General features: G+C 37.0%; 1 protein-coding gene across 1 annotated transcript; it reads right to left on the bottom strand.

Annotated features, from left to right (window-relative positions):
- Window positions 1-2,592: 2,592 nt before the first annotated feature.
- On the bottom strand, window positions 2,593-15,686 carry LOC110669197 (protein transport protein SEC23 D). Its single transcript, XM_058130151.1, has 14 exons — window positions 15,152-15,686; window positions 14,822-14,887; window positions 14,115-14,168; window positions 13,828-14,000; window positions 13,404-13,590; window positions 13,115-13,260; window positions 12,882-13,036; window positions 12,376-12,457; window positions 12,184-12,299; window positions 10,955-11,053; window positions 10,602-10,725; window positions 9,542-9,819; window positions 3,240-3,454; window positions 2,593-3,136 (listed from the first exon to the last, which is right to left on the bottom strand). The coding sequence occupies exons 1-14, from the start codon at window positions 15,477-15,479 to the stop codon at window positions 2,925-2,927; spliced, it is 2,235 nt and encodes a 744-aa protein (XP_057986134.1). The 5' UTR covers window positions 15,480-15,686; the 3' UTR covers window positions 2,593-2,924.
- Window positions 15,687-16,065: the final 379 nt, after the last annotated feature.

Raw genomic sequence — 16,065 nt, 5'->3', positions numbered from 1 at the left:
TCAGAGAGTAAAATATCAATTTTAACCATAATATCTATAACTATCTAAAACTAATGCACCCTGTGGAGTGAAATGCAACATCAGCAATAATTCACATCATAACAGCAAAAAGATAATTTGGAACACTCACACACCCAATAATATCAATCATAATATATGGGAGCTGATCCCCTATACAGCTCTCTTAAATCCAACCTACTGCCAGCGAAGAACTCGAGCCGGATTTTCGCTTAATAAACCAAATCGGGGTCCCAGCGAAGAACTCAAGCCGTGACTACCCTGAAGGACCGGGTCCTAGTGAAAATCTCAAGCCATGTCTACCCGTCCTATCCATAGTCTACACCACATCATACGCACGCTAACGCACGCACGCTAACGCACGCACACTGCCCCAAATTATCACAACAGCATCCATGGCACTTTAACAGTTATGAATGCAACATAAATCGTGCCTAAATTTTAACTACATAGATATATACATATAAGTGATGCATTGGCATGATTGAACATATAATAATATCGAAATTACAATTAAAATTAATATTTTACTCACAGACTTGACAACGGTCACTGTGGCGACTGGGCGGAGGAAGAAGGCTGTCCCGGCTCACCTGACAATTACATTATAATTATTTAATATAATTGACTCAATACAAATCAAGAAAAGACCAAATACGTCCTAAGTCGTATCGAAAATCCGGTAGAGTCTTCCCTATACCTAGGACCTACCAAACCTGTAAAAGGGCTCAAAACACACTTCTATATTTCGCAACTCATATATCCACAATTCAATCACATCACACAGCCCCTCCTGGGCCCATCAACTTAGTCATCCATCACAATATGTAAAATTTCAATTTAGTCCTTATAATTGATGATTTTTGCAAAAACTACCCAAACAAGTTCTAAAAATTCTAAAACTTTGCCCCGCGGTCCTTAGCAATATTACTAGGCTATTGCAAAAAGAATCATAATTTTCTGAGCTACCAAGAATATTTTATGGATTTTTAATCCTATTTAAGCACTAGAAAATTACGAAAAAGCAAGGTTCGGGTTTACCTTTGCCGATTCCGACTTTGGGAACGCGCTCGGGATGTCTGACAATGGTGGGGTAGCCAAAACCTCGATCCAGTTCGGAGACTTTTTCGGTGGCGGGTCTGTCTGGCCGGAAATTCACAGACCCGGACAACTGTTGAATTTCCGCGAATTGAGGATACCTACATGAAGCCCACAACACGGGGGTTAGTACATAAATTTTACGGAATTTTCTAAGCTCATTTAATGCTCGGAAAAACACTGCGAAGTTCCGTGGGACCCACTGAAAAACAGTGTCGGAAAAATTCAAAATTTATGTCGCCGCGAAGGTCTCGATGAGTGGAGCGCTCTGGTACTCTCGGTTTTCTTGTGGGGTTCACGGTTTGCGAGAAATCTAGTCCAAAATTTAAAATGGGCTAAAACTTCCCAGGCAAAAATTGGACAAACCGCTCAATGGATTTCTGTGTTCTTAGTGTCTATGGAAAGCTCTCGACGAGTAGATGGATTTAGACACAAGACCCGGTCCGATTAGTGGCCGGATAGGCCAGATTTCGGCCGAGAAGAAGAAGCGGCGCGCTTGTGCGTCGCGTCGCTTCGGGCGCCGTTTTCCGGCATTCCAGGCGGTGGCCGGTGGGCTGGGACGGCTGGGGATGGATACCGGTGAGGTAGGGTGGCAGGGGAGGCGGCGGCGCGGCAAGGGGAGGAGGGAGGAGAGAGAAAACGGGAGAGAAGGGGAGGGAGGTCGGGACGCGCGCGGGGAGGAGTAAGAAAAAGAAGAAGACCGGTCCGATTCGATCGATCCAGTCCGATTCGATTCGGCTGATTCGATTTAAGATACAAAATTTTAAATTTTTACTCTGCCTTGGGACCGAAAACGAGGTCCAAAAATTTCGAAAAAATTCTAGAAAACTCAGAAAAATTTATAGACTCCAAATATATTTTGTCTCCAAATATATTTTTAGTTTTGCCACGTGGTCTTTAAATAAATTTTTAAAAATCATCAAAGTTTATTTTTTCGAAAAATCGAACCCGATTTTTAAAATCCGAAAAATCTCAAATAATTTCTTAAAATTTAAATAAAATTAAAATATCAATAATACTCATAAAATTTAAAATTTTGAGGTGTTACAAGAATATTTAAAATGAAATTCAATATTTTTTTTTAATTATAAAACTCTAAAACAATTAAAATATTTTAAATTATTTTTTTAATAACATCTAAAATTATATTTAAAAAACATATCATATTTATAATCAATTCATTTGAATTATTAATTCATGCGAATTCTACAAATTATATTACGTAATGAATAATACGCCGCAAATTCAATTACAACTCAATCCAGCTTTTTCTCTTGATCTCAAAAGAACATTTTTGTCAGAAATAGCCATTCAACATCTCACATTTCTCAAGAAATTCAATTGCCAATTTTAAAATGGAAGTCAAAAAGAAAAATATCAACTGTTTCTAATGGAATCGACCAAATTGATTCCCTGTAACAGCTAAAAAATAAACCCATAGATGAGCAGCTCATAGCACAATTTGATTCCCCCATATTGTCGTTGCAACTGAAAGCACAGGTGAATTTCCAACACCTGCAACCTTGATATACAATGAATAATCTATGTTCTTAAATATGATCTGTATGTAATTTGTGAAGGAAGGGAATTTCCAACTGATTAAAAGATACACTAGTTTCGAAAACTCCCACTTGGTTCCAATAATGCTACAAAACTTTCATATCTCAATTGGCCAAAAATAGTTTTGAACTACACATGCTGTACTCCGTATCAAAATTTGGCTCATTTCTCATCTATTTCAGCTGCTCTGATGAATGTGTGAGATTGGGAATTTCCATAATGAGCATGACTAGGCTGCTATTGGTATTTCATTTCATATATTCCAACACACTGTGGGTGATGTCTTCAAGGAAAGAAACAAAACCCATGACACTTGTGAAGCCATTGCCATCAACATCCTGTTCCTCAATGAGGTAATTCTCAAATGCTGAGGCATCATCCTGCCCTCCCCGGATAAAAATCAATTTTGGAGTTATACTCCTCTCTTGCTTCAATTTGTTTATTGTAGTTCTCAACAAACCTGGGAAGTAAGACATTGTCTTAGAAAGCAAAGCAAAGCACATACTTTCCAAGAACACATTTCTTCTGCATGAAAGCAGCAACAAATGATAAAAACAGCTTACAATCCTGGGGTGGAGGAAAAGGAAGCACAGGATCTGCTGTGGATGAGTAGAACACAATTAGAGTTGTAAATGCATCAAGGAAAAATATTGGACTACCACTGGTAATTAGAGCAGCACGGCTCAAAGAGTGGCGAGGATATGCTTGTTTATCTGGTGTAGAATATGACATTAGTACCGGATACACAGCACGATGAAGGGAACTTGGTTCAAGCGCACTGCACCAAAAATTTTAGAATGAATTCCTCGGTTAGTTTCTCATAAAAGTAAAGCAAAATTAATCTCAAGGTTTACAGTGCAAATAAAATTTAAATAACAAATAACAAAGGTTGAAAAATCATAAAGCTTTGACATATGTATGACAATAATCTTCAAAAAAATAGCAGTAAAGAAATAAAAGTAACATTTGCAAAATACATAATCTTGAGAAAAAAAAAATGGTGAATATACGCCAGAAATTTCATATGCTCTAATGGGTAAAGTAAAGCAAAAAAAAAATATTTGAATATAATTGAATCACATAAATTATCAGTGAGATATTAATACGATAATTTCAGTGATAAATATTTCAGTGATCTGCCAAAGTATGTGAGGGGGGACAGAATTCATACCCCATAACCCATAAGTGTGCCAGTATAATAATATACTAAAGTGGAATATTATGGATGAACAATGTGAACCACCAGTCTTCCAGCCTTCTCCTTTTGGTTTTTATACGCCCTACTTTGGAAGTGGGAGAGAAGGTGGAGCGTGCTTTAAAGTAGACAACCAACTGAGAGTCTGAGACTAAGAGGTTATCTAATGAATACTGTGTTACATACTATAGAAGAAAGTATAATAGTAATAGGAAGGGGAATATTGGCGGGAAAGGAGCTAGAGTGTATAACTGATTCTGTAACAGAATTGGTAACTGCTATGTTTGACTTTAGAGAAAGTAGTTACTGAGTTGAGATATAAATTCTCAACAAGCTAATCTGTAGAGAAATTCAAGAATTACCACAGAAATAATAATTCTCAATTTTCTCTCAACTATCTCTCTATTCTCTCTCTCTCTCTTCTCTAATTTTCTCTACTTCTCTTATAATTATCTGTTAGGGTTCCTTAACCCTAACATTTGGTATCAGAGCTATCAGATCCAAGAATCAGTGGGTAATTGGTTCCTGGAAGTCAGAAATATGACTAGATCAGTTGTAGTGAGTCCAGAGATGGTGAAGATTGCTGAGCTGGAAGAACAAGTGAGGAATTTGCAAGAAGTTTCTCGGAATCTGCAAGAAGTGGCTTCAAGAACTGCTGGAGATCTGAAGGAATTTAAAGAAGATATGATGAAGAAAACTGAGGGTCAGAATGTTATCTTGGAGGAATTGCGAGCCTACATGAGTGCTGGAAGGAGTAATGAAGTTAGTAATTCTGGGGAAGGTGGAAGTAGATCTGAAAACGTTGGATTTCAGTCAGTTTTGGGAAATGGGATGGGTTTATTACCTAACCCTACAAGGATCCAGAATTTACAGAATATAGGTAACCCTAATAACCTTGGAAAATTTTCTTTTATGGAAGGTATGCCACAGATTTTACCCAAAATAGAGTTAGTTACTTTTGATGGGAAAGAACCTAGGGCTTGGCTGAGAAGGTGTGAAAAATATTTTGAGATCTATAAGGTTCCTATTGATCAAAAGGTACCAATAGCGAGCTTGTTTTTGGTGGATAGGGCTGATGCATGGTTCCATAATTGGAATAGGGGTGGAGTACATTCTTGGGAAGAATTTGAGAAAGGAATTTGCAGCAGATTTGGGGATGAAGGGCTAGAGGATTTAGTAGAGGGTTTTATGAAACTGAGGCAGGAGGGATCTTTAGAGGAATATCAAGATGAATTTGAGGAATTAAGAATAAGAATTGAGAGATTAATGCCTGAATTAGGTGAATCTTATTTTCTGTCTGCTTTTATGGGGGGTTTAAAGGATGAAATTAGGTTGGTTGTTAGAATGATGAAGCCTGTTTCCTTATCTCAGGCTATAGAAGTAGCTAGGCTTCAAGAACAAGTGTTGGAAGTCAGTAAAAAGCCTAAGAATACAAGCAATTTTTCCAAACCTTTTAGAAGCCAATCTACTGCCCCTTTAACTCCATATCAGACTAATTACCCAAACCAGTATGCCAAGCCACATCAGACCTATCAAAACCCTCCAAGACCACCAAATTTTGACAAATCCAACCCTACAACAATTAAAACTCAGTCCAGTACCAACTCACCCAATCCACTACCTGTTTCTACTTTATCTTCAGTATATAAACCAACAAATTCTTTTTCAAATCCTGTTAAGAATCAGCCTAAACCATGTTACAGATGTGGGGACAAGTATTTTCCAGGGCATCAATGTAAGCAGAAATCATTAAATGCAATTTGTTCTGTGGAGAAGGATGATGATGGAGGTGAAGAGGAGTGGTTTGAAGCAGGAATGGAGATGGAGGAAAGGGAAAATATGGAAGACGACACTCTGTTAGTTCATGCACTGGAAGGTAGCCATGGCATTGATACAATAAGGATGTTGGGGCTTCATAAAAACAGGCAATTGGTGATATTAATTGACAGTGGTAGTACCACCAGTTTCCTTGACAAAAGAATAGCTAAAGAATTGAAATTGGAGTTGGTTTCAACACCACACACTGCTATTACAGTGGCAGATGGGAGAAAGTTAGGGTGTGATTTACAATGTCAGCAATTTAAATGGAAAATGGACAATAATGAGTTTAATTTTGATTTGAAAATTCTGGAATTAGGGGGTTTTGATATGATATTAGGAGTGGATTGGTTAAAGAAGCATAATCCAATACTATTTGACTTTGAGGCATCAACAATTACTATTACTGTGGAAGGAAGATCAATAGTTTTGCATGGCATTGGAGAGGGTAAGCTGCAGTCTGGGCTTTAGTATTCTGCCAATATATTGAGGAAAGATGGTAAGGATTTTCAGACTCCTTTGTTTTGTGTTATGCATTCTGATCACTCCTTGCTATCAGCTACTTCCAATTTTGGGTATGATGAGAGACTGCAACAATTACTCCAGAAATATAGCAGCATTTTTGAAGAGCCTCAAGGGTTACCACCTTTTAGAAGTCACAATCATGCTATTCCTCTAAAGCATGATGCTCAGCCTGTTAATATTAGGCCTTACAGATACCCCCATTACCAGAAGCCAGAGATTGAAACATTGATAAAAGATATGCTCTCCTCTTCCATCATTCAACCTAGCACTAGCCCCTATTCTTCTCCTGTTCTTTTAGTGAAGAAGAAAGATGAGACATGGAGATTTTGTGTTGACTATAGGAGACTTAATGACTTGACAGTTAAGGATAAGTTTCCAATCCCTATTATTGATGATTTGCTAGATGAATTGCATGGGGCTGTGATCTTTTCTAAGATAGATTTGAGGGCTGGTTACCATCAAATAAGGATGAAGGTGGATGATATTCCTAAGACTGCTTTTAGGACACACCATGGGCATTTTGAATTTAAAGTGATGCCTTTTGGGCTCACTAATGCCCCTGCTACATTTCAGGCCTTAATGAATCACATTTTCCAACCTTTCTTAAGGAAATTTGTACTGGTATTTTTTGATGATATCTTGGTTTATAGTAGGGATATGGAGAGTCATTTGGAGCATTTGGGACAAGTGTTTGAGGTGCTGCAGGCCCAACATCTTTTTGCTAAACAATCTAAATGTTTCTTTGGGCAAACTGAAATTGAATATCTTGGGCATATCATCTCAAGACAGAGGGTTGCTACTGATCCAAAAAAGATTGCTGCTATGGTAAACTGGCCTGTTCCTAATTCAGTCAAGGATCTCAGGAGTTTTTGGGACTTACAGGCTATTATAGGAAATTTATCAAAAATTATGGGGTTATTTGTCAGCCTCTAACTGATCTATTAAAGAAGGATTCATTTCACTGGAATGCTATTGCTCAAAAGGCTTTTGAGAAGCTTAGGGAATTAATGTCTGACTCAGCTTTAGCTCGCTGATTTTTCTAAGCCATTTGTAATTGAGACAGATGCTAGTAATAGGGGAATGGGAGCAGTGTTGCAACAGCAAGGGAATCCTATTGCCTTCATTTCTAAGGCTTTTGGGCCTAAGAGTGAGGCTTTATCTGTGTATGAGAAGAAATTGCTAGCTATCACTTTTGCAGTAAGTAAATGGAGGCATTACCTAGAACAGGGTCAGTTCTTTATTAAAACTGATCATGAAAGTATAAAATACTTACTTGAGCAGAGGTTACATACTAATTTGCAGCAGAAGGGTATTTCTAAATTGTTGGGGTTGAACTATAAGATACTGTATAGGAAGGGAATTGAAAATAAAGTGGCAGATGCATTGTCAAGGAGGCCTGCAGACTTTCATTCTTGTGTTATTCAATCTGTGGTAGTTCCTGCTTGGATGCAGCAATTGGTGGAAAGTTATGAAGGGGATGATAAAGTTAGAGAGTTAATTCAGAAGCTCTCTTTGGACCATAATGCTGTTGCAGGTTATCAGTTGAAGAATGGTGTCCTATATTACAACCATAGGCTATATGTAGGGAATTCTACAACTTTGAAGCATACCTTATTGCAAACTTATCACAATTCTGCTGTGGGATGCCATTCAGGGGTTAATGTCACTTATTTGAGACTGAAGAGGTATTTCTTTTGGCCTGGTATGTTGAAAGAAGTGATGGAATGGGTAAAGTCTTGTGATGTATGTACAAAATGTAAGGGTGAAACATGCCCTTATCCAGGGAAGTTACAGCCTCTTCCTATTCCTTCCCAAGCTTGGCAAGAAATTTCTATGGATTTTATTGAGGGTCTCCCAAAGTCAAGAGGAAAAGACACTATTCTGGTAGTAGTTTGTAGATTAACAAAGGTGGCACACTTTATCTCTCTGTCCCATCCTTATACAGCAGCATCAGTAGCTCATGTTTTTCTGGATACTGTCTTTAAACTTCATGGGGTTCCTCAAGTAATTACTTCAGACAGAGATAAAGTCTTCACAAGTCTATTCTGGCAGGAATTATTCAAGTGTTTGGGGGTTAAATTGGCTATGAGTTCAGCCTATCACCCTCAATCAGATGGTCAAACTGAAAGGGTGAATCAGTGTATTGAAGCCTATTTAAGATGTATGGTTCACTTGAAACCTGCAACATGGGTGAACTGGTTATCCCTAGCAGAGTGGTGGTATAATTCTTCATTCCATAGTGCCATCAGAATGTCACCTTTTGAGGCTCTATATGGGTATGCCCCTCAATTCTTGCCTATGTTTCCTTTTGATGGTGTGAAGGTAGGAGTTGTAGATACCTTCATCCATGACAGACAGTAGCTTAGTTCTCTTCTCCAGGCCAATTTGCAACGGGCTCAGAATAGGATGAAGCAGCAAGCTGACAAGGGCCGACCTGAAAGGGAATTTTCTGTTGGAAATTGGGTATATCTGAGATTGCAACCTTATAGGCAAACCTCAGTGGCACTGAGGCAGAATTTGAAATTATCTGCTAAGTTTTATGGGCCATTTCAAGTAATTGCTAGAATGGGCAAGGTGGCTTACAAGTTACAATTGCCATCTTCTTCTACAATTCATCCCGTTTTTCATGTTTCAATATTGAAAAGAAGGATTGGTGAGGGGATCACTTCAATTTCTGAATTGCCTATTCTGCAAGAAGATCAGTTTGTAGTTTTTCCTGAGAAGGTATTACAGACCAGAGTGGTTTCCAGGGGAGATCAGAAGGTGGAACAAGGACTTATCAAGTGGTTTCAATTGCCTGAAGAGGATGCCACTTGGGAGGATAGAAGTTTTATCACTGCTCAATTTCCAGAACAGCCACTTTCTTAGGGACAAGAAAGTGCTGAAGGAAGGGGTATTGTTACATACTATAGAAGAAAGTATAATAGTAATAGGAAGGGGAATATTGGCGAGAAAGGAGCTAGAGTGTATAACTGATTCTGTAACAGAATTGGTAACTGCTATGTTTGACTTTAGAGAAAGTAGTTACTGAGTTGAGATATAAATTCTCAACAAGCTAATCTGTAGAGAAATTCAAGAATTACCACAAAAATAATAATTCTCAATTTTCTCTCAACTATCTCTCTATTCTCTCTCTCTCTTCTCTAATTTTCTCTACTTCTCTTATAATTCTCTGTTAGGGTTCCTTAACCCTAACATACTGGTCCTCAGTTTCAAATTTCTTCCAAGCTTATTGATCATTTCCATTCTCAGTTCGAATATTGCAAATCGATTCTTTCTTTCAGTTAAAGTAGTGATTGTTACAACATTGAATGGAACATCATATACCTGAAAAGGCATTGCAGGTAGATCCGGTAGTCAGGGTGAACACCTTCTTCATGGAAGCGAAGAAGAGGATTTCGAAGCAAAGCAAAAACTAGACGGGGTAAGGGCTGCAGTTGTGGGCATTGTGAGAATGCAACATCAACCTGACCAGTTACTGAACTTCCATTCTTAAACTGAACCAGTTTATAAGCATCATTATATTGGGCTGTGAGGATTACAAGCCAATCATGAAGCAACATCCTGCCCTCTCGAACCCCTTGCTCCAGAGAGGCTAATATAACCTACAAAGTGAAAAAGATTTATAACCAATGCACAATGAGTTTCAATAATGTTTAATAATTAGAAACAATTCTTTGCATTTGCCTTGATTATCATTATAGTCAACAAACCAGCTAACAAATCATTTAAGACGTAAATCACCTGTAATAACCATATCCAAACCTTAGGTTGATGTGAATATTTTTGGCTTAAGAATCCAAAATAAATTGGTTTCACACTTGTTTATAGGGACCAAACTTATTCTTGTTATAGGCATGTCATGTGAAAAGGCCAAGCAAATATCTGCCATTCTAAACAATAATCCCCATTACTACAAGAATGTCAACAGAATTGGAACATTTATCACTCGAACAAGAATTAGTCAGACAAGAGTTGATTTAAAAACCTCGTAAGTGTGATTTCCAAACAGGATTGAGATTATTTACATCCGCTTCAGTTGGTTCTCACATGCCTTCAGTGGGAGAACAGCTTATTTTACAAGTGAATGCATTTTTACAAGCCTCTTACTTTACAACAAGCAAGTTAAGTTCATGCAAACTGAAAGTAGGAAAGAGGAAACTATGTTCCAAAACATCTAAGAACTTAGCAAAACATTTTCCAACTGTGTACTATACCATTTAATAACTTAAGTTTACAAAGGTCAAAAAGCTCTTTATTTTATTAGAAGCCGGGATTGGGCTATTTGCTTAATGAATATGCCCCTGGATCACTAATACTGACACACTTTGCTGTTTTTACTTATTAAAAGATTAGATTATTGTTCAGTGGAGAGAAGAGATGACACCTTGTGAACAAGAACTGATAAAACAGCTTCAGGATCAACATTGTCATAGAGTTCGTGAATATTTCGAGCAGCACTAAATTGCAAAGTTCGGATCCTCAATCGCCGTTTAAGGGAATGCATCCCTCTGCATAAATATACAGCAATTAAAGATTAGCTCAGAATCAATGAAGAGCAATCAAGTAGCAATGAGAAAATGTAAGTTGCATGAACCATCTAGAAAGCTCGAGAGAAGTAACCCCCCCCACCAAGTACCAACACGCCTATCCAACATAACATATATATCAAATTTGCATGCCATTCAAGATCATTCATATCAAGCAAGATGACCGGTTAATGTATCAATTAAGTCATACCCACTTGCAGAAACCAATCCTGAACTTGAAAGCTCCTCAGGAGGCACAACAACTGTGTACTGAAATGCAATCTGAAGCACAGGCTGTTCTGAAGCATATCTGCAAAAGAATGAAACACAACCTCTGAGTTACTGTTTGAAACTTGTGTTCAAAAGAAGCTCAAACAACTTCATTATATTGCAGAGAGCAATTATTATCTGTGTGTTACAAAAGAAAGGTAACATGGGGAGAGAGAAAGAGATCATATGTAAACACAACCCAAGTCTACAGAACTAAAAGATCATCAGTATGAACGATTGAGAAGATATCACATTATTGATACGAAATTAGCCATCCATTAAGGGATGATGCCTGTAATCTTATCATTTACATTTCTGCATTTAGATTAACTCATAATGTGGAACCTTCGATCCCAAATTACAGCCAATAAAATAATAATAATAATAATAATAATAATAATAATAATAATAATAATAATAATAATAATCTATCATTTTTCCCAAAATTTACCTAATGGGAAAATGTGTGTGCAAATGTGCATATTGGTGTGCCATAATACACCATGCAATTTGAGAATCTTATGAACTACATGTAAACCAATGAACAATTTTTCTCCTCATAGTCACACATACAGAAATTCTTGGCTGTTTCCTAGCAAACAAGTGGCTGTACATCCATTTATGGAGTTTTTATTGGCCACAGAAATGGCAAAAGAACCAAGTCGCGCACTCAATGATGCAATATGCATTTGACAGTTAATTTGTGAGCCTATCAACAGAAAAATCAAATACAATTTGTATTGTAACATGGTTAAAACAAAACAAATTATTAACTTTGAAATATACACACCAAATGAAATTCAAATTTGCTGCCAGTAATATTTGGTGTATGGTCCAATCCATTTCAATTGTTACCGACAAGGATGCTTAGCTTATTTCTACAGATAAAATGGCACTATTGCATGTTTGAGATCTAAGAAGAGAAGGGTAAACAAGGTGGTCTGAAATTGTAGATTCAAAAGATGTCATAACAGGAATCTACCATATTCTTGCAGTAAAAAGCATTGAAAATACAGTAACATTTTGCTACTGCACATGCATTACACACTTGTCCTAGTATGATAAAAAATATTTCAGTTTCACGTGCTCAATATGAACTTTATCAAATGTCAAATAACTTTTAGCTAACCAAGGATCATAGCATATTGGATATTAGAGAAGCACATATACCTGGAAAAGCCATCTGTACTCGCAAAATCAAAGTCATAGGCGTATGTAGCATAAGAATCACAACAAACAATGTGCTGAACATTTTCATACTGTGGATCTGGGAAGAAATGACCATACTGCAACAAACAGTTTAAGCAGGTCACAAATTTGGTACAACTCATTGAAATATTAAACAAAATGAAAGCTCCTTACAGAATGACCAGGCTTAAATTCAGAAGATGTCCTCAATCGAAGTATACAACCAAAAGCATATGGTCCACTTAACATCCGATAGCTGCAGAAGTACAATGCACAAAATTACACCTGAACAATAGACCCACTAAAATTGATCATAATATCATATTTTTCAAGAGAAATTATTAGGTGCACCCGGTGCACATGCACCATCTCTCACAATCATGTGGGACCCGCTCTCTATATTATAAGAATAGCCCACTTTTCTGTGAGAGAGGGAGCACTATTTATTAGTGCTCCCGGTGTATCTAATAATTAGTCGTTTTTCAAATGGCCTCATATTTCCTTTATAGAGAACAGCTATATGTTTTTATTAGTAAAAAACATAATTGTATACTCTATGGATTATAAAGATAGTCTTTCATTAAATTTTTTTACAATATAAATCATAATGCCTCTTTTGTTAATGTGATAAAATATAAATGACATGTTGAGCACTAATTACTAGTGCATTAGATACTCACATATCCTGAGGAAGTGTTGAATCATCAGTGTTTGAATACAGAAACAGTAAGCCTCCACTTTCAATGCTAAGAAACTTAAGGGATGCTAGATCCGTGTACTCATTTGTAACAGCAAAAATGTCCACACAAACACCTGCTTGAACAGCCACAGCAGCCTGTAAAACATATGTTATTGCACACATCTCTCAAAACTTTGAGATCAGGGTTAATAAATAAAAGTTACGCTAGAATACCAGATCTTTGTAAAATGGTGTTTGTTCAGGAAGTAAAGCCCTGTCTGCATCCTCACCCTTACTAGCATATTGTTCACCATATCTCCTTGTGTCTAACTGCCCAGCTCCATAATCAGGAGGACCAGATATGAAGGCAAACACTCTAGCTGCAATCATTTTCAATCAGGCAGCAACATGTGTCACATCTACAAATACATAGAAACTTTCTAAAGAAATGAGAAAACAATTGGCCTTTAGTTATTTTAACTCTAAGCAAGTGCAAATATGAGCTTTAAACTGCATCACAGACCTAAAGCAAATATGTTTCCGTACTCTGATCCAAGGTACTTAAAGAGGGCTTCCATTGCTACACCAAAACCTCGTCCACCCATCAAAACACCATCTAGTCCTTGACCTGCACCTGTGGTTCTCTCCCATGAAGTTGTTGGCCTAAGTGTGTCCAGTGCAGCTGTAATACGGTCCTTACAAGTATCCACCTGTAACAGAAGCACTGCACTTACAATGGAGCAAATATTTAATGACAAAGCATATGTGATTTTCAAGTTTTGAACAAGAACAAACAACTTTCCAATAGACCAATGACGACAAAACATTACGACCCAACTCAGCTATGCATACGAAAGGACATCAATTTGATTGTATTTGCTATTTAGTTTTATTAAAAGCAATCAAACAATAAATAAATCCCTAAAATAACCACATGACTAACATACCGGGGCCAAGAATTGTAACAAAGGCATGACATCTTCAAGCTCAATTGGTAAGGTGCCCTCAGCATCAGGAGGAACAAACACGTTCTTTACAACTGGAATAGGCCCTTGAACATCATACAACCCTATTTTGTGGCTGAAGGTTGCAATCCCAAACAAAGCACCAGGAGCAAGAGCTGCAACATAGGTGAAAAGAAAAGTTGACATCAGAAGTCATAGGCCCTGTCCTCACAAAAAAACTAATGAATCGTTTTGGACTATAAATATTAAATTAAAGGAGAATTCTAGACCTTCCAAAGCCGCTTGCAGCGCACTTTTAGTAAGCTCCAAAAATTCTTCTGAAGCTGCAAATAAATCCAGAAGGGCTCATGAAGTGTTGCTCTCTTCGGAAATGCAAACAACAAAAATATCATAGGCTCCAGAGGCTTACACAAAAACAGAAAATATAAAAACCACAAGAATTTCAGTTATTTTTTTCATAGCATAAACATCTTCAACTATTTTAAAATAAGTGAAAGCACATGTTACTTCCAAGCAGGCAATACTTGTCCTACATGTTCAAATCAAAATATAAAAAGTTATACCTCAATTCTTAAACCAACTTGTAGAAGCCTACATTTTTTAATTCCATCCTATGAATTTCAAATATAACACTACTCCAGCAATACTTAGATTAAAATTTTCTCCTCATTTCACCATTTTAGTAAAGATTAAAACACAGAAAGGCAAGATTCAATACAACAAGAACCAAATAAACCGCTCCCAGGGCCCAAGATTATGTTAAACTGAGAATAATTGCATTAATTTATTAATGTTCATTCAAATTATTCAAAAAAATTATCCGTCTAGAGTCTAATCAATCACCATTGTCATGAATAATTCTTCTGATTCATTCGAATAACTTAATAGAACAAATTGCAAGATTAGCAAACTACCATTAAACTGAGCTATAAGTTGAACACACTATAATTTAACTTAGTCAACCAAGAAATCTTACACGACAAATCAACAGCCGCAACATAGACTGGACTAGGTTGCATCATTTCTTCCTCTGAGTCCTCAACTATACACAAAAGCAAAACCTCAGCTTGGTCATATTAAGTTTAAAATTTAAAAATTAAAAAATACATAAATAATGGTATCTTTTGGTCCTTAGAAAATATAGAGAGAAGGAAATCAAAATTCAGTATCATTCAATAATTGGGAGAACAATCCATTAATCCTAATACAACATTTTGGAACACTGAAGAAAAAATCGCTCATTTTCTCTTAAGACTTTTCCGGCATCAGCACAAAATACCGAACGCAGAGCTTTAGAATCACTTACTAGGCAACTCAAGATCGATAAACGAGGACATCATCTCGGCACAAGACTGAGGATGCGAGTAACGAGCAATGGAACGAGAGGAGAGCCCATTGAGGGTTCCACAGAGAGCGCAGCTCCAGGCCCACTGGTCAAGCTCGCAGTAGGTGTTGAAGTAGGCGTAACAATTCTCACATCGAGGCAGTAAATGACCGTCCGATCCGTAAGCTGGGGGCTGGCCGTTCTCGTCCTTGGTAGCGAATGGAGTCACAGTGACTCCCCAGGGGAGGCCCGAAGATTCCTGCGCATCTTGGTCCATTGGGAATCGGGAAACGGTGGCACGAACCGCCATGGTGCTTTCGATAAATTTTTCCCCTTTTCTTTTTCTTTCAGTTTCTCGGGAAACAAACGGAGATTGTAGAAGGGGGAAATATTGATTCGTAGGGTGGCTTGGAAAGAGCTGGAGGATCTACGTGGGAAGAACCAGTTGAGTTATGCCATGTCGGATAAAACAAGCCTACGTGGCATATGTGTTTTTGCTGGCTTTATATAATGTTCATAAACAATAAAATTATTTAAAATAAACAATACCTTCCCACTAAAGATATTTATAGTCGTTTCAACATTAATTTCTTTTAATTAATTTTATTTTATTTCACTTTCAATTTAACATAAACAAATTCCATTTAACATTTAAAAACGTACTTTTTAAAGTATTTATTTTAAAAAAGTATTAAAAATTTAAAATAACCATTTTCTATCTCAAAATACTCATAATTAAAGTACATTATTTATAACTTTATAAATTCTATTTTTTTTGAAAGGAATTTTATATTAATTCTTACTAAATTCAATTTGGAATCAATTCTATTTCTACACCAATCGCCGATTCAAAGCACAGATACAAACCGTTACCGCTTCTACTCGCATAAAGTGAG

Source organism: Hevea brasiliensis, chromosome 1 (genome assembly GCF_030052815.1).
Source record: "Hevea brasiliensis isolate MT/VB/25A 57/8 chromosome 1, ASM3005281v1, whole genome shotgun sequence".
In the NCBI taxonomy this organism is placed as follows: Eukaryota; Viridiplantae; Streptophyta; class Magnoliopsida; order Malpighiales; family Euphorbiaceae; genus Hevea; species Hevea brasiliensis.
This window is presented reverse-complemented; position numbering and strand designations above follow the sequence as displayed.

Excerpts from the sequence above, each read along its gene's own strand:
- LOC110669197 (XM_058130151.1), bottom strand. The coding sequence starts at position 15,479 with ATGGCGGTTCGTGCCACCGTTTCCCGATTCCCAATGGACCAAGATGCG. Across the intron at positions 12,458-12,881 it reads TCAACACTTCCTCAGGATAT|CTATCGGATGTTAAGTGGAC; the intron begins GTGAGTATCTAA and ends GTACTTCTGCAG. Across the intron at positions 9,820-10,601 it reads TATCAGTTCTTGTTCACAAG|GTTATATTAGCCTCTCTGGA; the intron begins GTGTCATCTCTT and ends TTCACTTTGTAG.